This window comes from Annulohypoxylon truncatum (assembly GCF_022578515.1).
Source record: "Annulohypoxylon truncatum strain CBS 140777 unplaced genomic scaffold F4807scaffold_22, whole genome shotgun sequence".
NCBI lineage: Eukaryota > Fungi > Ascomycota > Sordariomycetes > Xylariales > Hypoxylaceae > Annulohypoxylon > Annulohypoxylon truncatum.
Genome location: NW_025953808.1, coordinates 265,961 through 291,014, shown reverse-complemented (window position 1 = coordinate 291,014; position 25,054 = coordinate 265,961). Strand labels below are relative to the sequence as shown.

Here is a 25,054-nt window from a genome sequence, read left to right as displayed (position 1 = left end):
AATTTTTTTTTAAATAAATATTACTTTTTTTTTTTTTTTTTTTTTTTTTTTTTTTTTTTTTTTCTCAACCCCCCCCCCCCCCCCCCCCCCCCCCCACAAACTTGAATCCTCTCCAACAAGTTATGCTAAATTTACTTCTTCAGGGGCATTTCCTTGGAAGTAAAAGGTTACGATAGCAGTACTACCTAGGTATATAAAGGGGGCTATCTACACCAAGTAAAAACACATGATAGCAGCATCCGCTAACTTTACGTACATCAGGATCCCCAGTAGTCTTCTCATCAACGCCGCGGGTTCTCTGGCAAGTCTCCCTCAAACTGACCCCGATCCCGCCACCGCCTCCGCCAAAGAAATTTTATCAGGGATCGCTAGAAATAAACGTTGGTTTCTTCATCGCCGTGATATTAGAATGAGGTTCCTTAGGTACCTAGGTAGCCTGCTCGCGGTCCATAGCACAGCCGGACGTCGCGGCGCACGTGAATCTTCCGTCGCCGACTATCTGATACACGGGGCTTGACCGGCCAATTCCCATTCCGGCGCCCAGTATCACGCTGTTAATCTATCTGATAAGGGGTCCACCGCAGTTTGTTAGGATTACTCTGTACCTATGGTATCTTGGTACATTAAGGGGCTGAGTTGGTTATACGGAAACCAAGATATGCCACAGTTAGGAGTATATCAATATCTTAAATGGATTTATTGGGGCTAAAGCAAGTACTCTCAGAAACGACATGGGAAAGGGGAAAGTACGTATTACCACTATCCGCGTTATGGGCGTGTATACCTATTCCTTAAAGCGAGGGAAGATCCTTAGTTCGGTAATCATGGCCGATATTTATCTGTATCTCGGTGAGGATGAGTGTCATGTAGCAGCGGAGCAGGAGGCATCGCCGATCTAGTAGCAGTATAAGGGGCTTCTGCCTCCGCTCGCTCAGAGGCTGTATGAGCACTCGTTCTGTGTGTCAAGAAGGCTGGAATGATATATTGTCAACAGCAATGGCATACGAGGCTAAGTGAAATATACGAGAGACGTAAAGCCCAAAGTGCCTTAGTCCTTGAACTATATGCATTGTTAGGCTGTGGAAGGCCCCGGAAACAGAACCAGTCTAAATGCTAGTATCCTTCTAAACGAATGGAACATACATTTATGCCCTATTAATTATGGTAATTCTACTGCTTTGTATTTCTTCCTGTAGCGATTAGGACGTCCACTCAAATGCATGTACTCCCTTAACATGTGAAAGATGTAATGTATGGTGTTTGGGGTTTCATAAAGCAGGAGTGTAAAACTGTACATATATAAAAGGGGTACGACGTTAGTAAGGCCATCGATAGATAGAGCCTGTAATTTTATATCTGGTCTGGCATTTTGGGTCATTTTTTCAAGTCCATAGAACACGCCTCATATTAGTTACCTATTGTATTAGGTTTCTTGCTCTTAGACTTGCGGTGACGCCGTTTCGGTATGTAGGAGCCTTGATTCGGACACATCGGCTTTCTAATCAGAATTCCTACAGAAAGGAGATAAACCCAGTTACTTTCAACTCGGTGCCCCAGTTGAAGACCGGTCTCCAAAAAGACGCCTAAGAGCCTTTCTACGTCGTTCGGCAGAATTAGTTATCATGCGTTGCTACTCGAGCTATACGAAATCTCCTGTTCGAACATACTATTTCAACATGACAGCAAGTATATTGGGAGTTGGATCATAACGCTCACAGCGATGAGTCTCGTGTTTGAGAGCCGAAGGATTATAGGAAACTGCACATGGTCAAGTGGCAGCAATGTTGTCATTTTCGACGTACCAATGTCATTGAAAAGGCGCACTTTGGGTTACATGTTTCCTCGTGTACATAAGCATTACACTTGCAAGGAAACGCCATGAACGACTTTCAAAGTTCTCGCGTAAGGAGTCAGCATGAACACATGTTTGAGTTTCTGACACTCGGTGCTAGCTGTCAGCTGATGCTCGCAAAGAGGAACAGAGTTTGTTAGTTGGCTGATTTGGCGGTGAAAAGCGGGGTCTAGCCGATTCGGTGCCGTGTAAGCTACAGGTACTACAGGTACCTACTCACCTACTCCGACCTGGAGGACAGCCCTGAAGGAGGGGTAGCGATGAGGGGTAACCTCCAGGGCTTAGAGTTGCTTCACCATAATTCGATAACTCCCGAGAACCTGGTCAAATATACCTTCGAGAAGGGAAGCTAATATATGATAACAGTCGATGTCTAGCGGCCTTTTCTTATCGAGCGTGGCAATATGTTTGAATACCAATGCAAGGGACGCTACTCTAACTATCACGGATTGGATGCGTTGCAATCCGAATTTCAGGGTCCGATAGTTGGTTGAACTGACGGATCCAGAACCACGAAGTACAAAGGCGTAGGTACTACAATACCATCTCCAACATGCACGCCACGTTCTGCCCATATAATCATCCTTACATACATACATCTATGGATATGTCACTGCAGATAGCATGCACATACACCTTGATAGGCAGGACATTCTCTGAATCTCCATAATCCGCAGACATACGTACATGTATATATGCGTGATGAGGATTGAGAGATGTACAGTACATCCGACGGAGTATCAGTTTACCGCAACAAGCATCGATGGGTGGATCTCGACTTGGCTGAAAATGGTTAGACTTGAGAGGCTTAGCCAATTAGACACGCTCCAGACTCGGAATGACGGGAGGTAGCGTTGGTAGGTGTTGGTGGGTGCAAGGTGGGACTTTCCAGACTTTCAAGAACCTCTTGGGATTTCGATCCATCCATTTTCCATAGAATTTCCGAGCCTTTCTTTCCTTTCCTCCTCGCAACTTCTTTTTTTTCTGTTCGAATTGGCCGGAGGGAAAGGAGTTGTTCTATCCAATTGGTCTTAATAGACTTATTTCCGAATTTATAGTAATAGACTTCTCCATTTGGAGTGTCGTTTCTCATGTGCTTCTTCACGCAAGACTGCTAGGTAAGCTAACTATTTTTTTTTCTTTTCCTCTTCTAACTCTCTACCCTATGTCATACCGTATATTCTACTTCCTAAGTAACACCCGTTTCTGTTTTCCCCTACTCTCTTAAAGCTATAGAAGAGTTTGTATTGATTCCCACTTCGTGAAAAGTCACACGTTGTGCTAACCAAATACCATGCGCAGATTTCATTTGTTATATCTTCCGTCTTCGCATCTTCTACAGGTCATCTGCCTATGGTATACAATTTAGCCCAATATGCATATCAAGGAGATGCTCGCAGATGCCGAGAGGACCGGCCAACCGTCCTTCTCCTTCGAGTATTTCCCTCCGAAGACAGCTCAAGGCGTGCAAAATCTGTACGATCGTATGGAACGTATGTACGACTTTGGTCCCAAATTTATCGACATAACATGGGGAGCAGGAGGACGCATCGCCGAACTAACCTGCGACATGGTGGTCCAGGCTCAGGCTTACTTCGGTCTTGAGACCTGCATGCACCTGACGTGTACCGATATGGGAGAGGAAAAGATCAACGATGCGCTGAGGAGGGCATACAAGGCTGGCTGTACCAATATATTGGCCCTGCGAGGTGACCCTCCGCGAGAAAAGGAGCAATGGGTAGCCGTCGATGGCGGTTTCCAGTACGCGAGAGATCTCGTCGCCCATATACGAAAGACATATGGTAACCATTTCGACATTGGCGTCGCCGGTTATCCTGAGGGTTGTGACGATAATAAAGATGAGGACTTGCTGCTGGATCACTTGAAGGAGAAAATCGACATGGGTGCCACCTTTATTGTTACCCAGATGTTCTACGATGCCGACAATTTCGTGCGGTGGGTAGGAAAAGTGCGGGAGAGGGGAATAACTGTCCCGATTGTGCCTGGAATCATGCCTATCGCAACTTACGCAAGCTTTCTGCGACGAGTAAACCACATGAATTGCAAGGTTCCCGACGAATGGATGGCCGCTCTCGAACCGATCAAGAACGATGATGCTGCGGTAAGGGAAGTTGGAAAGACGCTGGTTGCCCAGCTGTGCCGAAAGATCATGTCTGCTGGCATCGTTCATCTCCACTTCTACACTATGAACCTGGCTCAGGCAACTCGCATGGTTTTGGAAGAGCTGGACTGGATGCCTACTACGACACGTCCTCGTAAACAAGCCTTACCATGGAAGCAATCTCTTGCTCTCGGTCGACGCGAAGAAGACGTCCGCCCTATTTTCTGGCGTAATCGCAACAAGTCATACATTTCGAGAACCCAGGACTGGGATGAATTCCCTAATGGTAGATGGGGTGACTCGCGCTCCCCTGCTTTTGGTGAATTGGATGCATACGGTGTCGGCCTCGGCGGCACCAATGAGTTTAATCGCAAGAGATGGGGCGAGCCTAGATCCGTCCAAGATATCGCTTCCTTGTTCGTGAAGTACATCCAACGGGACATCCCTTCTTTGCCATGGAGCGAAGCCCCCCTGACCGGCGAGTCCGATACGATTACGGAAGATCTCATCAAGCTCAACCAACGTGGTCTACTAACTATTAATTCTCAGCCCGCGGTGGACGGCGTCAAGTCTACGCATCCCGTGTATGGATGGGGGCCACAAAACGGATATGTCTATCAAAAAGCATATCTAGAATTACTAGTGTCTCCTGACCTATTCCCCGAGGTTATTCGAAGAATCAATGCCAACCCGGATCTATCGTACTACGCCGTCACCCAATCCGGGAAATTCATGACAAACACCTCATCCGAAGGTCCCAACGCTGTCACGTGGGGAGTTTTCCCGGGCAAAGAGATTGTCCAGCCGACAATCGTCGAGAGCATTAGCTTCCTAGCTTGGAAAGACGAGGCCTTCAGACTTGGCATGGACTGGGCTCACTGCCACGAAGCCAACTCGCCTAGCCGCGTTTTGATCGAGAAGATCATGAATGAGTGGTATTTGGTCAACATCGGTAAGTTTCCATGAAGCCTGGCACGGAGCAATGCTGATACTGTGAACAGTAAACAATGATTTCCACCTACCGCGGGCTATTTTTGAGCTCTTTGACGGATTGTCGGTCAAGGATATCGATGTACCTGTAACGGCTCCTCTACAGGGACAGGAGCAGTCTAACGGAGTTTACGAGACGAACGGCACTTCAGCTGTTAATGGGAGTGGAGCGGTCGCAACTGCATAAGCTTAGCGATGATATATGGAACGGCGTCATTGAACTTTTCAACAAGCATTTGGATGGCAGGCGAAGGGAGTTACTATTTCAACAACAAGCATATACCAAGGCGTTTGGAAATGGAGTCCAGATTTTTCAACAAAAAATCGGAGCACAGGTTTAGGGCTTAACGGCACCCCGGAAAAAGGGATAGGCTTAAAAGAGGCTGCGCTGCATCATATCTCAACGATACCCCCAGCAATGACAGATGATGATTTTTGAATACCAATCTCTTTTCTTGGTATGTTGGGCCAAGGGAATTTAGTCGAGCAGCATTCAGTAAGTCGAGGTAGCGAAGTTACCAGTCTGAAGGAAGCATGCGGGCGACGAAGAAAGACAAGGTATATTTTGCCACTTAGGAGGACCGGAGTTGGATGGGATTGGATAAGTAACATTCAGGACATCTTCCACTTTTAACTCTCAACAGTTAAGACCAAATTGAAATAGAAGGGGTTTGTGGGTGGGATTCTCACCGCAGATCACCCTCGCGGTGGCTCAAATTTTTGCATATATCTTTTTCTTGGTGTTTTATGGTAATTGTTCATTTCGAATTATTACGGCCGATATCTCCGAGTTTGCTTTCCCGATTCCGATTCTTCAACGAAACTGGATGTTTGCGGCTCAAGCTCAGGGTCGTACCAGGTAATAGCAGCTTCGCCCATTCGGGTCCTAGACTTTAGACTCCTATCGGTAGGCTATTCCATTTTCGTTTAGACCGATTGATAAGCGAACCGCATGCCGACCGCCCTTTAGGAAACGTGCGCAGGACGAGCTTAATGTGTTTTCAGTGGACTGTGTGGACTGTTAATACCGCTTCTAATTTAGCGCCAATTTGAAATGGATCTGAACCGGGATAACTTTTCAAAGTATGACCTTTCCAGCTTGTTTTGGTCCTGTTTTTGATCTCTACCATACGATACGCAGGACAAACCCCTATTGTATCTTGGTTAGTGCATTAGGTCTTTAAGTTCCAAGACCTTACTGCTACATAGATGCAAGATGCGACAGACTTCTGTTTTGCTCCTTTAGTATCGACTTAGTCCGAACGTCTGTAAATTCTGCAGATTCTCTCTGCAAATTGTCTGAAGATCTATCTTTGATCAAGGCACATTAACAAGTCACTTAATGTTAATCGGCTACAGCCCCTTGCCTACACCGTTCCTTGTTTAGCTTACTTTTGCCCATTCCTTTTTTCAAAGCTGTCATTTCCCATGACCTTTTCTCCTTGTAAAAATTTTTAATATCCTATTCTGCTGGACAGGATTATCATGGATTCCATTATCATAAGCCCGGAGTTACCTCCGAACGATGTCTTACTCCTACGGAACCTATCCGACGATATTCAACGGTGTCAGAACCCCGGGTCGTCTACTAACGGCTCCGCCAAGTCCTCCGGCAGGACGGTAAATCATGACTCCTCCGCGCCCGGCCAAGAAGCTACCAATGGAAGTAGGTCCACTCCGTGAACTCGAACGAGGAGGTTGAGATAGACCTCAAGGAGCTACCCCCGGGATCTGGATTTCGTGTTAACTGGACTTTCGGTTATAGCCGTCGGCAATCATGTCTCAGCATCTAGGGATGAAAGCGACCTTACCTCCATGAAGGCAGTTAATGATCCGACGAACAAAGACTTCGAGCCGACCGTCTTCTGTACAGTTGATTTTCGAGATCTGTCTTCTCGATTGCATCCCTTTATCTACCAGCATATTTTGCTGCCGTACGTGAAATGGGCTCAGAATGTTGCTAGACATCCAAGGGTATGTGTCATGACGCCCTCTCTTAAAATAGCCGGAGAGCTTTACCTTTCTCAATAGACACTAACACATTTGCAGTACGTTGCAACAGCATTGGTTCATTGACTATGTCATATTTGGGGTGGCCGCAGTCAGGCAGATACTAGGACTGAAAATTCGGCATAAGAATGCTAACGAACATGTAGTGATGTGGTTATGGTCACCCACCTAATCCTATACTTCACCAGCTCCGTGCCTAGCGCAATCTGGCTCTACTACCATTTCACTTATCTCCATGGAGTTATCCATTTCATCATGCAGGTTTACTACGTGGGCACATATACGCTGATGATGCACCAACATATACACGGCGGCGGCGTGTTGCGCAAAAGTGCTTGGGTTCATATGTTTGACACCTTGTTCCCGTATATCACTGACCCTTTGATGGGACATACCTGGAACTCATACTATTACCACCACGTGAAGCACCATCACGTCGAGGGAAACGGTCCTAACGACCTTTCATCCACCATCCGTTATCAGCGCGACAACCTCTGGCACTTCCTGCATTATGTCGGACGTTTCTACGTCCTGATCTGGCTCGACTTACCCATATATTTCCTCCGAAATGATCGCCCTACATTTGCGCTCAAAACGGCGTTCTGGGAGTTGTCCAACTATGCTACGATCCTGACGTTGTTCATTTTGAACAGCCGCCCGACGATTTTCGTGTTCTTGCTCCCGCTCATGCTGCTCCGTGCCGGCTTGATGATTGGTAACTGGGGTCAGCATGCCCTCGTAGACGCCGACGAGCCCGATTCCGATTACCGCTCTAGCATCACCTTGATAGATGTGCCTGTAAGTTTTTGGCCTCCATCATAAATAGAGACAAAGCACCGTATGCATTAACGTCGAGCGCGCTAACACGACTCCGAAACAGAGCAACAGGTACTGCTTCAACGACGGGTACCACACGTCGCACCACCTGAACCCGCGGCGCCACTGGCGGGAGCACCCGGTGCACTTCTTGGCGAACAAGGGGACGTACAGCGCGGAGCACGCGCTCGTGTTCCACAACATCGACTACCTGGAGATCACGGTGCGGCTGCTGCTCCGCGACTACGCGCACCTCGCGCGCTGCCTCGTGCCGATCGGCGAGAAGCAGATCGGCCTGACGATGGAGCAGCGCGCGGACATGCTCCGGCGGTGCACGCGGCGCTTCACCGAGGACGAGATCGCGGAGAAGTTCGGCGTGGCGGGGAAGGAGAAGGCTAAGGCTAAGTGAGAAAGGGGGCTACTTACTAAGAGGTGATTTTAGAGGTTGATGGTGGAAGCAAGGGAAGAAGAGTTGCGAGAAGAATTGAAGATCTTTGCTAGTAAATGAGTTAACGGTGAGGGAAGAGACAGGGCGGGTTGGTGAGAGTTATATAATTGTTTTACATGCGTATCTCGGGGTTACGGGTAGACTAAAAGCTCTTGGTATACGGCGTATCCCATTATATACTATACCTAATCAATTGACTAAATCCCCCAGAATCTAAGTTGATATTTTGAGATATGTTCCTAGGTGTTGAATAAGAATAAGTCCTATGTTCCATTCTATCTTTGAACGCCAGCTTTCGTAGGCCGAGGATACTCCGGTCCGGCGGGGTGGTACCTGCCTAGCTCGGCAAATCCGTTACGTTGGAACCGATGGAAAGCAGAGGGGACAGCCAGCCAGCTTCATGAAGAACTTCTTGCCCGTTTGTTCTCCGAGTTCCATCCACGCCTTCCCACCCATTCACGTCCTGCCTATAAGCGCCTACAGTATTCTTAGATAGTCACCGAGCCTGCGCCTTGCTTACTACTATCACAGTACTCTCTGATGTCCCAGGAGGTCGGATCTGCATTATATTATCCTACATCCAGCGTGACATAATACACCGAATCACGTCTATCTAATGATCTCACGTTTGTCCCAACTTGCGCGACATCTTTCTAGATCTCGCCCTGCTCTAGGTCATATCCCTGCCGCTTCTATATCAGGGACCAGGTCTAGCGGTCCGGCATCAGGAATCATGGCTTCCGTGGAAGAGCGGAGCTCGAGAACTATAACCACGGCGGCGTGCTTAATCATTGGCGATGAGGTGCTAGGAGGAAAGGTATGTCTCATCCAGTTCACCCGTATTATGAGATCTACCTGTAGCTAACGTGTTTATCTAGACGAAAGATGTATAAACCTATGCTGGTCACGCCTATGCTAATGACTAACCCGTGGTATCGCAGACAAACTCGCGTTATATGGCTAGATGGTGCTTCTCATTAGGCATGGTAAGAGACCTACATTTTTCATCAAAAATAGGTATTATAGAAACCGCACTGAGGCTGAATTCTTGCAGAGTTTAAAGAGAATTGAAGTGATTGAAGATGACGAAGCCGAAATCATAGAAGCTGTGCGAAGAATGAGTGATCGCTATGATCTGGTTGTGACTAGGTAGGTCACTATCTATCAAAAAGCAAGCCCCATCCTTATCTACATAGACAAGCTAACTCCATAATAGCGGAGGCATAGGTCCGACGTGAGCTGACGACCTTACCGTGGTAACATTTAAAAGCTTACTTAGAATAATCAGGCACGATGACATCACATACCAATCCGTCGCCAAAGCGTTCGGTTTAGAGCTCATCCTACATGAAGGGGCGTACAAACGCATGAAGAAGCTCAGCAAACCCAAGCACTGGGAGCCGGAGTTTAACTGGGACGTCGACTCCCCGGCCAGAAACGCAAAGCTTAGGATGGTTCAATTGCCCATCGACCCGTCGCGAAACCTGGCGAAGCAAGCCTTGTTCGTCAGCGATACCCTCTGGGTTCCCATTTCGGTAGTAAATGGAAACGTTTACGTTCTGCCGGGACTACCAAAATTATGTAAAAACCTCCCCGGCCTTGCTAGCACTTACAATGCTAACCCGCAGCTTACATAGTCGAACCAATGTTAGGAGGTCTCAAGCAATTCATAATCGACCGGCTGGTCGACCCGGAGGGGAAAGGGATCAGCAGAATCATCATCTCGACGCCGATGCCCGAGAGCAGCGTGGCCGCGTACCTGACGGAGCTGGCGGCGCGGGTCGAGCCGAAGGGCGTCAAGGTCGGGAGCTACCCCCGCTGGGGGTCGAAGAATAATTCCGTAACCCTCGTCGGCAGGGACGCGGAGTACCTCGAGAGCCTCGTGCCCGAGGTCGTCGAGAACGTCCGGGGAAAGCGAGTTTCGGTGGAGGGAGAGGATGACGAGCCTGAGACGGCTACCTAGGTTAGGTACCTAGGTGAATTATCGATAGCCCGCCTTACCGACGTAGTATGTCCAGTTATTATGTCATAGGATGCTTGCGCGCGGAGACGGTGAGAGAGAATCCTTGAGGGGGGCCGACGGTTCGGGGGTGCGATCTCCACGCCTTTTGTCCTTGAATGGAGAAGGTGCCAAAAGGGATCTTCGGTGATCATGCGGCTAGTGTGGTTCGGCGGCTCCGTTTTAAGGCTCCGTCCTTTTGCTCTCCACCGCGCTGGGCTCCGCTAGCCTGCTAGCTAGCTGGCTAGGTAACTAAATATGCGAAACCCCTATTCCGATCCCTTGCAGTTCTAGTTGGACAATTCAGTCAATCCGAAGTCGCCTAGCAATAATATACTAATTGGCAGTGACATGTCATCGTTAAGTCTACCTGGTGATGCGCGTTTATTACCAGGGGAAAGGATACCTACTTTAGCCTTGCATAATATACATAGGCGATGACATCGTCCACTATACTCCAAAGGCCCCTTGAATATCGTGAGCTATGAAGTAGCTTACTCGGCGTCAAGATTCCACGGGATTGCTCTGGTTGATGTTTTCAGCGACGGCACGGTTTACTACTGTTCACGGGGTTAGACATCCCTGCCTGGGACTAACGATGTCGACGACAATTCCGGTTAGAATCTCACGCACCCATGAAATTCACATGCATTAAAAAGAAGTGCTAGCACGTACATGGCATGTATGTACATGGATGGCTAGCGGACGGAGATTTGAGGGTTCCGCCAGGCTTCTAGAAAAGCTTAAAATGGTTCTCTCTAGCTTTTGGGAACATTGAACGGAGGAAGGAACCCATCACGGACAACGAGCTACGGAGGTATGTTGGTACTGTACTGTACCATAAACCCCCCGTCACGATCGCGCATCGCGTTCGACGATTAGTAGGCAGGTAGGTAATAGATCTGCGTTTTGTGACGGGTGACTACTACGTAGTAAAAAAACGTGAGGCGGCTATCTTTTTTTTCTCCTTGGGGAAAGGAAATGAAGCTCATTTCAAAATCCAGACCCGCGTCACATTATTGTCGTTGATTAAAATTTAAGAGGGTGTTTCTTGGTTGGTTTACCGTTTAGTAACGCCATCCCGTCGGTATTTACCGAGAGCCGTTAGCACTATGTGTAAATACTGTATTAGACAAGGACATGGTAAATTGGTGGTTTAACTTATATAGTAGGCGCTACTATTGCAACATTTAGGGGCCTTCGCAGCCACTCAGATCACCGGGGTTTTTATTATGATTAGTTTTCTCTTTTACACATAACTGATATACAAAAAAAATCTGCGGGCCGAGGATTTGTGAGCTCAGGCGGGTTGGCAGACTGGGCGGAATAATAGGGTGTGATGGGGCTATAAGAACAGTGTAGGCACCGCCGAATTATCACAATAGATAGGGCCGGGGTGCCTGTAGGAATGGCTGATCAATGGGGAAGCTGGTCTGCCTCGTCTTAGATATGTCGTTTGAAGGATATTGAGAAGATGGGAATATGGGAATATGATGGGCCAGCGAGGTTGACATTCCGAGTCGGTTCACCGCTCAGGGTAGCATCGCTGGTGGGGTTGACGGAAGTATGGAGGTGGCTGGTGGATATTGGGTATTGGAGTAAAAGAACGGTGTGGTTCCCCCTCAAAGAAGCAATCATAGCTGCATAATAGCTGCTGGACAAACCGTGTACATATTAATACTCTGTAGGAAGGATTTGGATGGAGATAATAAGATAGATAGAACGTGATATATGACTTGGATCTTAACAATGACGATTCCGATTTCCTCCCTTGCAACGGCAGAGGCTGGGGAGCCTGGGAGCTATGTAAGCTAATATCTCTATCACGCGCATATCGGACGATATTCAGTATTGGTTGAGAGAAATTAGTACTCGATTGGATTCAGCTAGTAAGACGAGCCTGATACTTGATAAATGCTAGTGGTAGTAGGAATTCAAAGATTAGGTGAAATGAAGGCTAGAAAAGCTAGGAAAGCTTATGGTGAGTGGCAAGAAGGATGGAGGGAATGGTCTGAATTTAGGTGTACCTGAGTTGCTGAGGCTTGCCATTTCCAAATTTAAGGTTGCTGAAGCTCTTAAAAGCGAAGTGTAAGTGGTCGCCGAGGCGAGTTTCTTTACTTCCCCTATTATATATATGTACATTTAACGTTATCGATGTACATACAAGTACACACCTATCTACACACACACACATGCACCGGGCAGCTGGAATCGATAAAAAAAGAGACGATTATGTGACTATGTGGTTGTGTTCTGTCTCGGCAAATCAGCTCCATCTAGCATCATTCATCGATCAATACATGATGCTAGGCATGTCTGGTATGTATGCGTGAAGCTGACGCAAGACATACAGCTTAACGAACGGCACAGACTTTACCTATCTTTATTTGACGACATTACCCTTAGTGTTCTTGTACCCCTAATTCTATTCTGTAATTGTACCCAGTATATACATACTTGTATTACCGACGCATATTAACGTATTACCTAAAGCAATACAAATCTTGCGGTAGCTGTAGCTATAGTTACCAGGTAAGCTGCTAAGGTAGCTGCCAGGCAGGTTTATCTTTGTAGGTTTATGTATCTAAGTGGCTAGCGGCCATAGCCTCTTATAGCTTAGCGTCGCCCACTCTTAGAATTAGATAGTGAAAGAGGTGCTAATCGACTGGCCCGTGCCTGTTAATCCAAGCGCCAGAATCGTATGAGAACTCTAACAACCAATGTCAATCATTCCTTTGCCCCACCTAAGCACCTTGTACATTCGTACATTGTATCGGGCCCACCCCCCTTTGGCTGTGGGCCAAGAAGCCATTTGAACCAAATCAATCCAAGCGCCCCGAAAGTCCTCTTTACCTCGAAAAAAAAGTGACCATCGATTCTAGTTGAGTCAACTCTCCCCTTCTTTGCCGTCACTGCATCTCAAAGTGTCCACGGTCGTAGGTCGTAGACACGCATCACACGCACGCGACGGGATATTTTCTCTTTTTTTATTCCCTTGTACAATCGAGATTCCCCCTCCAATTATCTCTACTTTTGTAATCCATTTTATTTTTCATTTTCCCCCTTTTCTCTTGCCCTTCTTTCTGACGAACTCCTCATCACCGTCAACATCCGATCAGCGACCAGTCAGAAACGTCAAAACAACATTTCTGACCGGACTTTCTCCTAGCTGATCGCAAATTCATCCATCCATCCATCTCGCTCGTCCTAATTAGACTTGCGCCGAATCTATCATCGTCAAATCCCTTTGTCCTCCCATCGAAATCGCCGAGATAATCTTAATTGTGTCGCGATTCACTAAAAATCACTTCCTCTCGGATTAATCTAGCCGAACTCCTTTTACTACTACTCAACCCAATCCAATCCATTTCAGCAGACGAAACGTATCGCTGCTAATTGGTGAATTCACAATGGCTTCCAAAGTATGTATTTGCAACTTGCGCGTGATGTCTCCGTGCCATCTTGATTGCTAATGCGTCCGCTAGTTTCTACGAGAGTACAAGTTGGTCGTAGTCGGCGGAGGAGGCGTAGGCAAATCCTGCTTGACCATTCAATTGATACAGAGCCACTTCGTCGACGAGTATGATCCTACTATCGAAGGTTCGTCCAACCTCCATAATATTTTCCAGTTTTATGCCATTTTCCCGAACTAACGCATTTCTCCCCGACAGACTCGTACCGCAAGCAATGCGTCATTGATGATGAAGTTGCCCTTCTCGACGTGCTCGACACAGCTGGCCAAGAAGAATACTCAGCAATGAGAGAACAGTACATGCGCACCGGCGAAGGATTTCTTCTAGTTTACTCTATCACCTCCGATCAAAGTTTCGAGGAAATTCGCACCTTTCAACAACAGATTCTCCGAGTCAAAGACAAGGATCCCACAGACTATTTCCCCATGGTTGTAGTTGGTAACAAGTGCGATTTGGAGGGCGAGCGAGAGGTTCCTCGACAAGGTAATTTTTTCCATTTTATTTTCAAATTAATTTTATGTTTAGAATCTGGTTTGCGTCTTACTAATGCGTAATCCAATCTAGATGGTGAGGCATTGGCAAAACAATTCGGATGCCCCTTTGTCGAGACGTCAGCTAAGACCCGGACGAACGTCGACAAGGCATTCTTCGATCTCGTACGAGAAATTCGCCACTACAACCGTAACATGCAAGGCCTCTCGACAAACAGCGGCGGCAACGGCGGTTTGAATGGACCCGCCAACAAGTTCGAAATGAACGAGGGCGAATCCGAGGCCGGCTGTTGTTCCAAGTGCGTAGTCCTATGAGATGGCATGAAAATTGGCACGGGAGCGAATAGGTTTTTGTGGTGATTTGGGCTATGCATACGAGAGGATGTGGGCTCTTAGCCACGAATACATATGAATGTGTGTCCGTGTGTGCGTCCGGCATGAGCTCGATGAACGATATTGGCGGTTTCGAAACGTACATGCCGGGTCCAGTGAGGCAAAATTGTTGCATTGGTAATAGGAGTCGGGATTTTGCAGCTCGTCGCGGGAACCGAGCAAACCCACCAGCATCTGAAATGGAATAAAGGGCAAATTCAAGTGGCTAGTTCGCTACCACCTGAAGAGACAACACTGTCTATGTGGATTTGTGGCACGACGTTTAAGATTACACAGAATAACTTCACTCGGACCCTTGCCCAGGGTCCAGATCATCGCAGATGATGGGGGGGTTGGTGATGTCTGCTGCTGGTCATTTCACTACTTGTAATGTTCTTCATTTTCCTCTTCTTTTTTTTTCTTTTACAGTGGTTTGATGTCATAGATTCCCCCATCTCAAGTTCAGGCGTCTCAGTTCATAAAATCCGGGCTCGGAAGATCCTTTGTGCAATGTTTGTTCGCGAATGCTACAAAATTACGACCTAAATTCAAGCCATGACAAAACATGAGGAGCGGCGATGTACGAATCGTCCCATGTGCCACCGGAGCCGGATCTACTATGCTAAGTTCGTAGAGTGCATGCGTTTCTCCTTGATGTCCACACATGATAGGGGAATTTAGTCAAGCTGGATCTGAGAGTCGAACGGTACCAGCATCTCTAGGTATATAGGTAGGTACCCATCATTAGAATGAATTAGGCCCATGTGATATCAACCCCCGGGGTCTCGAGGTAAGAGCCGTAGACAACATGAAAGTAGAAAACAATGCTATTGAAATAACCTCGTTCTAACAAAGGGGTATTGTCTATGTAGGTTACCTGCATAAAAGGTACTGCTAAACCGACCACACTAGTTTCAGCATAACACTGATAACGAGTCCATATATTAAACTTATGGCAACGTAAAAGGCAATACAAAGCAAGTTGTGTTTTAGCTCAATGGCGTTGTCCATAAACTCACCCTAACAATGATATTGTCATGATATTCTGGCGCGAAGATAAATACACTCGCCTGCAAAGAAGATTTTATCCACCAAAGCAGTCGACATTTCGAAAGCAAGTAAATCGATTCTTCGCTAACCAAAGTTGAAACATTTCAGCCTTGGGCATCTTAAACATCAGCCACTATAGAGTAGTGGCCTTTTCTTTCCTCCACAACATAGAACTACCCCTTTCCCTTTACCCCCCCTATCTCCTAGTTACGGTAGGTAGCCAAAATGGAGTATTTCATGAACAAACCCCACAAATATAACCCTTACTGGCCCGGGTACGACACAGAGGAGGCCTGGCGATACTTCCGCTCGCACCCCTTCGAAGTGGGCGAGTGGCGTAGACGGTACGCGCCCCCCGAAGCCGCACATTACTGCAACGAATGTCTGATCCTCCGACTAGATTGCCAGGGCGGCCGTCCCTGTCCGTTTTGCCGTAGCGAAAACATGATGTGCACTAAAAGCGAGTTCGGGCCCCCCATTTGGAACCCCGAATTTGATTTATACGGCCGCGTCCCGGGAGAGCCTATCGATACGAGTAAGTTTCCTCCTCCTCCTCCCCCTAAAGCCTGGCCTGCTCCTCCTCCTGCTGCTCCGGCCCCGGCTCCGGCTCCTGCTCTTCCTCCTGCTCTTGCTCCGGCTCCTGCACTTCGACCTCTAGCTCCTGCTCCTGCTCCTGGACTTCGGCCTCTAGCTCCGGCCCCGGGCCCCGTCGCAGGCCCTTCCGGCATTGCTGGGCCCAGCTATGCCGTGCCCATCCAAGCCGGTATACCAGGCCATGGTGGCCGCGGGGAATTCCTGCGGGCTAAGCAGTGGAAACTACCGCCCGCTGAGGGAGCGCCGCCCCCTGGTCCACTGCCGCCGCCGCCGCCGCCGCCGCCGCCCCCCGAGGGAGAGGCCCCGGGCAAGCGCAAGGGCAGGGGCGGACATAACAAGGGAAAACCGTCTCCGTTTAAGATGGCCAAGTGCCAGACGTGTGTGAGGCGTTGTAGAGGATGGCACAAGTGCGATATGGAGCCCGGTGCCAACCCGCCCAGGGCCTGCACCGAGTGCACCCGATGGGGCCTTTTCTGCGTACACGACGGCGTAGCATTGCCGCCGCGTGATCTCACCGAGGAGCAGGACAGGATGGAAGCTATCGGTAGGTGTGACCCCTGTATGAACCAGATACGCAACTGCGACAGGAAACGGCCGTGCGATAATTGTATCATACACGGGGAACCGGTATGCAGCGGACGTAACCAGGCCAATTGCTTTTGGCGGGGCGCCCCCGGCGATAATCTGCCTCTTTATTACGAGAAGATATATCGCGATGGTCAACGGGGTGTCAATTACATTTTAGCGGGGCCAAGACCGAAAATGCCGCCCGACTACCACCTCCAATACCAGCCGCTTCCACCGGGAGTAGACCCCGCTGGGCTGCCGTTTCCGGGGATGCCGGGACCGGCTCCATGACATGATATCGGGCCCGCGGTCATTGAGATGCCACTCGAAATACGGATTCCAGAACCGACAATGCCGGTGCCGGACAATTTATTCGAGGGTGTGGATTTGCCTTGGGACCCAGCTAGAGCGCAAACATACATCGAAACGTGGAATGGGCTAGTGCAACTCGTCAGAACCAAGCACCAGCTCATCGCGGCAGAGAACATACGACGTTTCCTGATCGCGGACGCGGTGAACGGGGTTGATTGGGACAATTCGTTTGTGGGAATAGGGATAAGAAATTTCTTAGAAAGCCGCTGGAACGCCGCGAACCAGCAGCTTTTGCCGGAACTTCCTGTTAACCTCCCGCCCGACGCCGCCGCAAACCCGGGAGCTGTGGATCAGCTCAGCCCGGGAAACCCGCCAATTCGGAGCGTAGCCCAGGAGTCCATCTGCCGCCCCCCTTCGCCAGGTCCACCCCAGCCAACCCATGGCGGCGATGACGGCGAAAAAGTGTTCCAGAATCTAAAAGAGTGGTACAATGAGTTCCCCGTGGGTCACCCCCACCGTCCGGACATGGCAAAGGCCCAACGCCCCATCCCCAACCATCCCAACCCTCGCCCCGCCTTAGCAAACATCCCTGTCAGCCGGATCTGGCAGGACGGGAAACTGGCGGCAAATCCGATTCTGAGATGCCGCGAGCAAAGGGACGGCCAGGAATGCGGCAGGCCCACGGGGAGCTGTTGCGAGGACACCACACACGGCCACGCGGCGTTCCCGGTCTGCGAGGAATGCGACATGGCGAGCCGGGTCCGCTTCTTCCCTTACATGAACGGCTCGGCGGGGAACCTGCGAGCCTTCTGCTGCTTCGTCTGCTGCCACGATATCTCCAACACGCCGGAGATCCTGCACGGCAGCGGCTTGCGCATCTGGGGCATGGCGCGGGGGTACCGGGGCGCGACCCCCGGCTTTGTTTCCAACGTGGCTCCCTTCATCACTCTCGGCGGTTTCATGGGAGACATAAGTGTTGTGTTCACGGGATGTGCCTGCGGGACCAAGCTCCAGGGCCGCTACCTCTGCAGCCCTCACCGGCTCCAGCACTCGATTAACATGAGGCAGCAAGCGGAAAACATCGACGCCTACGCGAATATGGCCTACGGCACGACGACCGTCTGCCCGGCATGTCACAAGAATCCCAGCATCCAGGCGTACAACTTCGAGGGTCTGAGGGGAGGTAAGGGCCAGAACGGCAGCCCGGACCTCCCTGTTGTTTGGCAGTGCAAGGGCTGCCATGACATCGTCGTCGCGCCTCCCGGCACGAAGCTCGAGGCAATTCCAGCTACAGCCCAAGTGAGAAACCACGTCCCACAGGCGCCACGCTTTAGTACGTATTGTGGCGGAGGCCTCGTGCCGGATGCTGGCTCCGGCTCTGGCTCCGGCTCCGGTTCCTCGTCCTTCTCGGGAGGTTCTAGCTTCGGCGGTGGCGGTGGCAGTCCCAGTGGCAGTGGACAACAAGCGGGCGTCACTCCGCAAGCCGAAAGTTTACCTACCATAACGCTAGGGAAATCAATATTGCCGCCATCAGACCCAGCTTCCGCCGGACAGGCATCCTCCCAGGGTTCGTCACCTTTTAGCGCTACTGGGGATCCAAACGCGACGCTTGTGGGTCCCGGCCAGGTGGATATGTCGCCGATACATCCGAATCTCTCACCCGCCGGGGGCTCGCCTGGTTCGGGGGGCTCACCATCGGCAGGTAGTCAGCATTCCGGAGGCCCAGTCTCACCAGGAGCAGCCAGTCAGCATTCCGGAGGCCCAGCCTCACCCGGAGCAGCTAGTCTGTATCCCGACCCAACTTTACCAGGACCAACTAGTCCGTATCCCGTAGACCCAAATTCACCAGGAGCAGCTAGTCAACACTCCGGAGGCCCAGTCTCACCAGGTGTAGCTAGTCAACACTCCGGAGGCCTAGTCTCACCAGGAGCAATTAGTCAGCACTCCGGAGGCCCAGTCTCACCAGGAGCAGCCAGTCAGCATTCCGGAGGCCCAGCCTCACCCGGAGCAGCTAGTCTGTATCCCGACCCAACTTTACCAGGACCAACTAGTCCGTATCCCGTAGACCCAAATTCACCAGGAGCAGCTAGTCAACACTCCGGAGGCCCAGCCTCACCAGGAGCAGCGAGTCTGCATCCCGGAGACCCCAACTCGCCAGCGGGATCCAGTCACTATGGGAGCTCAACATCACCTAGCTCATACGCACCAAATAGTGACCGTAGCGGCTCATATGTAACGCCAGCTACTCACATTACCGGAGACCCAGACTCACCCGACTCGCCCAACTCGCCACCAATAGACCCGGCTCTCGCCGACACACCGCCAGGCCCAGCATTTCTCTTCGGCTCACCACCGCTAGACCCAGCTATGCGCTCACCACTACAAGGCCCGGCTCCCTTCGGCTCAGTTGAGGACCGAGGTCGCTTCGGAAGCCCAACGCCATTACCATTCACTAGCATGGGTTTTGGATTCCCCAGCTCGCCAGCTACAGCGGGCCCCAGCACGCCAGCTGTAGCAGGCCCCAGCTCGCCAGCTACAGCAGGCCCCAGCCACGGAAAATCGCCGTCCGAGGGGTCCTCTACGGACTCGTTTGGAGAGTGGTGGTCCAAAATGGCCGTGTGGGATGAGTAGGTATTCTTTGGTTATTTGCGTAAAGTATTCCCCCCCCTAAGTTTACTAGAAGGTAAGTTAGTTTGTCTTGACGACCGGCGTACTTGTTTGCCATGTTGTTTATTGTTTCGTAAATCATGTTTATGAATAGAAAATATATATTATAAAAATTGGTAAGTCATTATGAGCATAAGCTTGAGTGCCTAAGTAAGACTTTTAAACTTCAGACATTAAGTGGTTGTGGAATAGGAAACTTCGTTACCCCTGAAGAGTTTTTATAGGCTATCTTTGTATGGGTATGATATTATATTGACTTAGATCCTGTGGGAATGGTGACGTAATCAAATGTTTTAAAAGAAAACTTTGTTGATTTAGTTTGAGAGATTACACTTAAGAAGAACAACATTATTTACTCCCCCCATCAATCCGGAGGACTAAACATGCTTACTAATCTCGAAGGAAAAACAAAGGTACCTAGTTGCAGGTGTAACAACAATAAGAATCGTAGTGCTACCGTAAAGTTCATGTTCGCTGTAACTTAAGAGCAAGCTTTCCGTATTGATCGTTGACCATTGATAGGTTGGCAGGTACTTCTGCTAGCCATAGATCGCTGATTGCCTGTGGAAATGCATATTCATTAAAATAGCCTTAGTGTGGAGGGTGGGGGTTGGGGTTGGGGAGTTACGACCGCATTGACAGATGAGCCCCGTCGCCAGTGATTTGCCGCGCACCTATATGATCTGCCACAGCCGCTGCTAGTAAAGTAGTTGGGCAAACAGGTATGTCAGTTACATCTCTCTCAATCGGCCGCCAGTCCTTCCGCTAGAAATTATGGAGGCGAGTTATCTCTGTCACTGGTGAGCGTACAGAGAACGGGGTTGTCATCTTGAAGCATATACGACGTCTTGGCTCTAAGTCGACGGCCTATCAATCGATCTGCTAGTTTTTAGTGGTTTCCAATAACATCATGCTGTCACATTCTCTAAGCGCGGGGGAGGCGATGTGACTGTGCAGGTCTGTATGCAGGGTTTTTAGGAGGGAAGCGGGAAACGCCTGAGATGGCTGAGTGTTAACGATCGGCCTCCAAGAAGATGGTCAAGGCCTAATTGGGCAATCCAGATCGAGAATCAGCACATATCCTCAACTTCGATATTCTATACATGAGACCGCATGTGTAAGAGCTTGGGAATGGTAGCTGGGCAGTTTGGCAATGGCGACTATATGAGCCAGTAAAAACAAGGATACTTGTGTGGCGTAAAAGTTGTAAATATGAGAGCCAAGTTTTTGTGCCCCTGATGTTGTACTACGTAAACAATGTGCTGGTGGGGGATATGGACTTAATGATATCCGGAGTCCGTAGCTTTGGAAGGAAAAGTACCGAGACACGTCATGTAGGGAGAGCACTGGACTCCGATGATTTCTCCAGTCGGGGCTGTAAATTGAACAGTTGTTGGTTGCTGTCCAATATGTTATTTAAAAGAAGTTGCGTGGTGGGTTAAAGGGTGGTTAGCGGGTTCAATATACTTTTTGTTAGCAACACAAATGGATGTCTCATGTGCTCCACATTTGCAGGGCTGCTTTGTCGTCCCTCCACACTATTAGATATAGAGTGTATTAAGATGTACCTAGCTCAGCCCCAACCCAGTACGTAACCCAGGTAGCAAAGGTACCTAGAGATGTACCTAATTATATAGTTTAGTTAAGTAGGACAGGTAAGAGCACATGGCCTAGATCTTGGACACCTTCCTCTTCCCGGACGTCCCGCACTAACAGGCGCCATCCATTTAGTACAACGCTGCTACCTTACGTGCTACATATGCACATATGCAGTAAGTGCTATCGGATGCGATACGGCTGTCGTCCAGACGATGAACTCTTGAATAATCCTCGTGAGAGCAACGGGGAAAGTCCTTCCCAACTTCCGATCTCGACTCTTTTCTCTTTATCAAACTCTTTGTCTCTGAACCTCTGAACCTCTAAACCTCTAAACTTCAATGTGAGAATTGCCTTGTTGCGAATCTTTCAATGTCACAATAAATCAACACAAAACGGTTAATAGACTCCCTTGACCCCAAGAGCATAGCGGTTTACGATTGGAGGATCCTACATTTGCTTTCCCTTGTTATCGCCGTTTCATGAACCAGCCAAATACGGCGCCGACCAGCACCGACCTTGTACTACTAGCTTCTGCTCCCACAACAACCGTCTCATATCAAACCCCCAACCTTTTTCTTCGCAACACATACGTTTTGTTACCAGTACCGTTCATCCTCATCCTCGTAGGGCAACTAGCTTCTGTTGAACTGATCCCCAATAATCCCTGTGGTCCATCCATATCCAGGTGGACCGAGACCATTCCAATCTTTCCGCTGACACTGGTCTCCGAGTTTGTAGGTTTGCGCAATCCTGAGTTCGGTTACTCTGTTGATCAGGAACTGTCTGCATTTTTGAATTCTGTATCGGGTGTGATACGGCGACGGTTCACCGATAATTCTACATTTGCGACAACGAAAATACTCATGTTCTGTGTATACATGCTTTTATACGCCCGAAATATTTGCGCCGCACAACTTGTATAAACCGCCAGCTGCATTTGACACCATCTCCTCTATCCTCCCGGATATCCGCTTTCACTTTAGTAATAGACCGTCGACCCGAAGACGCCTTGAGTCCGAATACATTCCTGATCGGCGGCTTATCGCCGTTTCCGCGGTTCCAATATGGACCAAACGGCGCAACTGCTCGTCACGGCCAACCAGATATATGCCAGAGCGAACGAGACGAGCAGCGATGCCGACCAACAGACTCGCCCACCTACTTACAAGGTCATTGGTATCTCCTTGGCAATTGCTTCTGGCTGCTTTATCGGAGTGTCATTTGTGTTGAAGAAGGTCGGCTTATTAAAAGCAAACGAAAAATACAATGAAGTCGCTGGCGAAGGTTATGGCTATCTTAAAAATGCATACTGGTGGACTGGTATGACTCTGATGATCACAGGCGAGATCTGCAATTTCGCCGCTTACGCCTTTACCGATGCAATCTTGGTCACGTCCTTGGGAGCTTTATCGGTTGTTATCACCGCCATTCTCTCGGCCATATTCTTGAAAGAGAGACTCAGCATGGTCGGCAAGGTTGCCTGCTTTCTGTGCATAGTTGGATCCGTCGTCATCGTCTTGAATGCCCCGACAGAATCATCCGTGGCAAATATCCAGGAGCTGCAGAAGTTTGTCGTCACCCCGGGCTTTCTGAGTTATACCGGTGTTATCATTGTCGGGGCACTGTTCGTTGCGTTTTGGGTTGGGCCACGATACGGCAAGAAGAACATGTTCCCTTACATCTCAGTCTGCAGCTGGATCGGTGGGCTGAGTGTTGTCGCTACTCAAGGCCTAGGCGCCGCTATTGTCGCCCAAGCCGGCGGCACTCCCCAATTTAACCAATGGTTTTTATATGTTGTTCTCGTCTTTGTTATAGCCACGCTACTGACGGAAATCATTTATTTGAACGTAAGTTGACACTAATTAGATGGTACGGAGATTAGTTTGCTGACAGTTCGTATAGAAAGCGCTCAATTTGTTTAATGCGGCCATGGTCACTCCGACGTATTATGTCTATTTTACCAGTACAACTATCATAACGTCAGCTGTCCTTTTCCAGGGGTTCAAGGGCACTGCTATGCAAATTGTTACGGTTGTCATGGGATTTCTTACGATTTGCGCAGGTGTTGTTTTGCTTCAGTTGTCTAAATCCGCGAAAGACGTACCGGATTCTGCCGTCTTTGCTGGGGACTTGGATCAAATCCACACAATTGCCGAACAAGAGCAACCCGAAACAGAACCCAAAGCCGATGCTATTCGTGGGACTGCCGCCATTGTACGACGAATTTCTCAAGCGCGGATGAGAATGGAACAAGAAGAATTCCGACGGCTCCGCGAAGAAAAGGAAATGGAACGTCTTGCGCCGGTCAGTGAAGATGGCCAACAGCTGTATGAATGGGACGGATTGAGACGAAGGAGAACCACAATAGCCTCGAGTTTTAGAAGTCGTTCAGTGGCGTCACCAAGCCCCGTCAACACTCCGGCACACCCGCCCCTAGGCAGGTCAAGATTTCCAACCCCAGAGGAGTTGGAGGAAGATCGCAATCGCCCGATGTCTCCAAGTATACTTTCAAGTATAGCTGGAACAATTCGAAGTCGAACAAGGAGCGTTTTGCTCCCTGGGCATCCCGATTTTCATCAAGAGCAAAATCCTCGTGCTCAAAGCCCGATACATCCGATGCAATTAACTGATATTGCCGTACCTGGCCAAAAGTACGGAAACGAAGCCAGTCCGTATGGCACCAGCCGAGACCATGTTTACGGTCTGCCAGACGGCCTACGGAAGCCTGGGCATAGCGGTGCCGGTAGCATGTCATCTACTAGTGCTAGACGGCATATTCAGTTCATGGACACACCGAAGCCAAGCGCTAGTGTCACCTCTCTGGCCCCGCCAACACCACCACCTCACGGAGAGGTTCACTCAGCACGTCGGCAGTTCTCGTTCCAAAATGTGTTTCGTCGGCATCAAGCTGACAATACACAGGAACAAGCGCTACCGCCGTCGAGGAACCCGCCGTCTCACCATAGGATAGGGTCACGGCACTCGGATCGCCAGACCCAAGTGAAGAATGCAACCGAGGAGGAGAGACTGGGCCTGGTTAAGGGTGATTCCCATACATTGCCAGCGCAACCTCCCTACGACAATGACGATGACGATGACGATGAAAGCGACGACGATATATACTCGGACGATAAAAGAGCAGAGCGGTACGGCAGAGGCATAACGCATAGTCCGCCTAGGGGGGAAGCCTATGACAAGGAGACCGAGTACGAAGACTACGACTCAAGTCGAGGGGGTTGGAATGGGGGCCGTAGTGAAAGTAGGGATTCGACACCTCGTAGTTCGCCGCCGCGGCCCCCAGGACGAGCCCCACCCCGTGGTGGTGGAGATGGGGCTTTCATCTAAGAGTAACGCAAAAGATGATGAGACATGAATAATGTGCATATTTCATTTTTTGGGTTTATCATGATGGGTACACTTTTACATACCTCGTTGGCAGACCGGTTTGTATGAATACACAGGTCATGTTGGATAGAATTACATATTTGCTGGGGTCAGGAGGGAAAGACAAAGGCGCGGTATAGACGTTGCATAGGATAACGGTCACATATAAGCATGCGATTGCATCATTAACAGGGGACCTAGATTTTTCTGGGGAAACGACTGTATTATACTATGTGGTTATAGACGATGGGGATGGCAAGCTATCTAACGAGATGGGTGTTGTAGAAGTGTGTATACGAGTAGCTTCC

General features: G+C 49.3%; 6 protein-coding genes across 6 annotated transcripts; all 6 read left to right on the top strand.

The window, feature by feature from the left end:
* The first annotated feature begins 2,981 nt into the window (after positions 1-2,981).
* Positions 2,982-5,288, top strand: F4807DRAFT_150777 (methylenetetrahydrofolate reduct). Its single transcript, XM_047993205.1, has 3 exons — positions 2,982-3,092; positions 3,155-4,926; positions 4,976-5,288. Exons 2-3 carry the CDS (start codon positions 3,228-3,230, stop codon positions 5,149-5,151), a joined length of 1,875 nt encoding a protein of 624 aa, XP_047852919.1. The 5' UTR covers positions 2,982-3,092; positions 3,155-3,227; the 3' UTR covers positions 5,152-5,288.
* A 752-nt stretch (positions 5,289-6,040) lies between these two features.
* Positions 6,041-8,199, top strand: F4807DRAFT_468665 (uncharacterized protein; the record flags this gene model as incomplete). The annotated part of the gene is made up of 5 exons (XM_048002620.1): positions 6,041-6,630; positions 6,730-6,938; positions 6,996-7,012; positions 7,121-7,772; positions 7,855-8,199. Exons 1-5 carry the CDS (start codon positions 6,450-6,452, stop codon positions 8,197-8,199), a joined length of 1,404 nt encoding a protein of 467 aa, XP_047852918.1. The 5' UTR covers positions 6,041-6,449.
* A 772-nt stretch (positions 8,200-8,971) lies between these two features.
* F4807DRAFT_461725 (Molybdopterin binding protein) lies at positions 8,972-10,201 on the top strand (the record flags this gene model as incomplete). Its single annotated transcript, XM_048001721.1, has 7 exons — positions 8,972-9,055; positions 9,117-9,125; positions 9,180-9,224; positions 9,293-9,387; positions 9,455-9,472; positions 9,527-9,819; positions 9,876-10,201. 7 exons carry the CDS (start codon positions 8,972-8,974, stop codon positions 10,199-10,201), a joined length of 870 nt encoding a protein of 289 aa, XP_047852917.1.
* Positions 10,202-13,095: 2,894 nt separating this feature from the next.
* Positions 13,096-15,139, top strand: F4807DRAFT_431159 (ras-domain-containing protein). Its single transcript, XM_047998473.1, has 4 exons — positions 13,096-13,659; positions 13,723-13,837; positions 13,909-14,193; positions 14,275-15,139. The coding sequence occupies exons 1-4, from the start codon at positions 13,648-13,650 to the stop codon at positions 14,514-14,516; spliced, it is 654 nt and encodes a 217-aa protein (XP_047852916.1). The 5' UTR covers positions 13,096-13,647; the 3' UTR covers positions 14,517-15,139.
* Positions 15,140-15,848: 709 nt separating this feature from the next.
* On the top strand, positions 15,849-17,075 carry F4807DRAFT_461723 (uncharacterized protein; the record flags this gene model as incomplete). Its single annotated transcript, XM_048001720.1, has 1 exon — positions 15,849-17,075. The coding sequence occupies one exon, from the start codon at positions 15,849-15,851 to the stop codon at positions 17,073-17,075; it is 1,227 nt and encodes a 408-aa protein (XP_047852915.1).
* A 5,351-nt stretch (positions 17,076-22,426) lies between these two features.
* Positions 22,427-24,707, top strand: F4807DRAFT_461721 (DUF803-domain-containing protein; the record flags this gene model as incomplete). Its single annotated transcript, XM_048001719.1, has 2 exons — positions 22,427-23,209; positions 23,265-24,707. 2 exons carry the CDS (start codon positions 22,427-22,429, stop codon positions 24,705-24,707), a joined length of 2,226 nt encoding a protein of 741 aa, XP_047852914.1.
* Positions 24,708-25,054: the final 347 nt, after the last annotated feature.

Bases quoted from the DNA above. Each gene is read 5' to 3' on its own strand.
- F4807DRAFT_150777 (XM_047993205.1), top strand. From the start codon at position 3,228: ATGCATATCAAGGAGATGCTCGCAGATGCCGAGAGGACCGGCCAACCG. The intron at 4,927-4,975 runs GTAAGTTTCCAT...TACTGTGAACAG, and splicing joins GTGGTATTTGGTCAACATCG to TAAACAATGATTTCCACCTA.
- F4807DRAFT_431159 (XM_047998473.1), top strand. The intron at 13,838-13,908 runs GTTCGTCCAACC...TCTCCCCGACAG, and splicing joins GTATGATCCTACTATCGAAG to ACTCGTACCGCAAGCAATGC. The intron at 14,194-14,274 runs GTAATTTTTTCC...AATCCAATCTAG, and splicing joins GCGAGAGGTTCCTCGACAAG to ATGGTGAGGCATTGGCAAAA.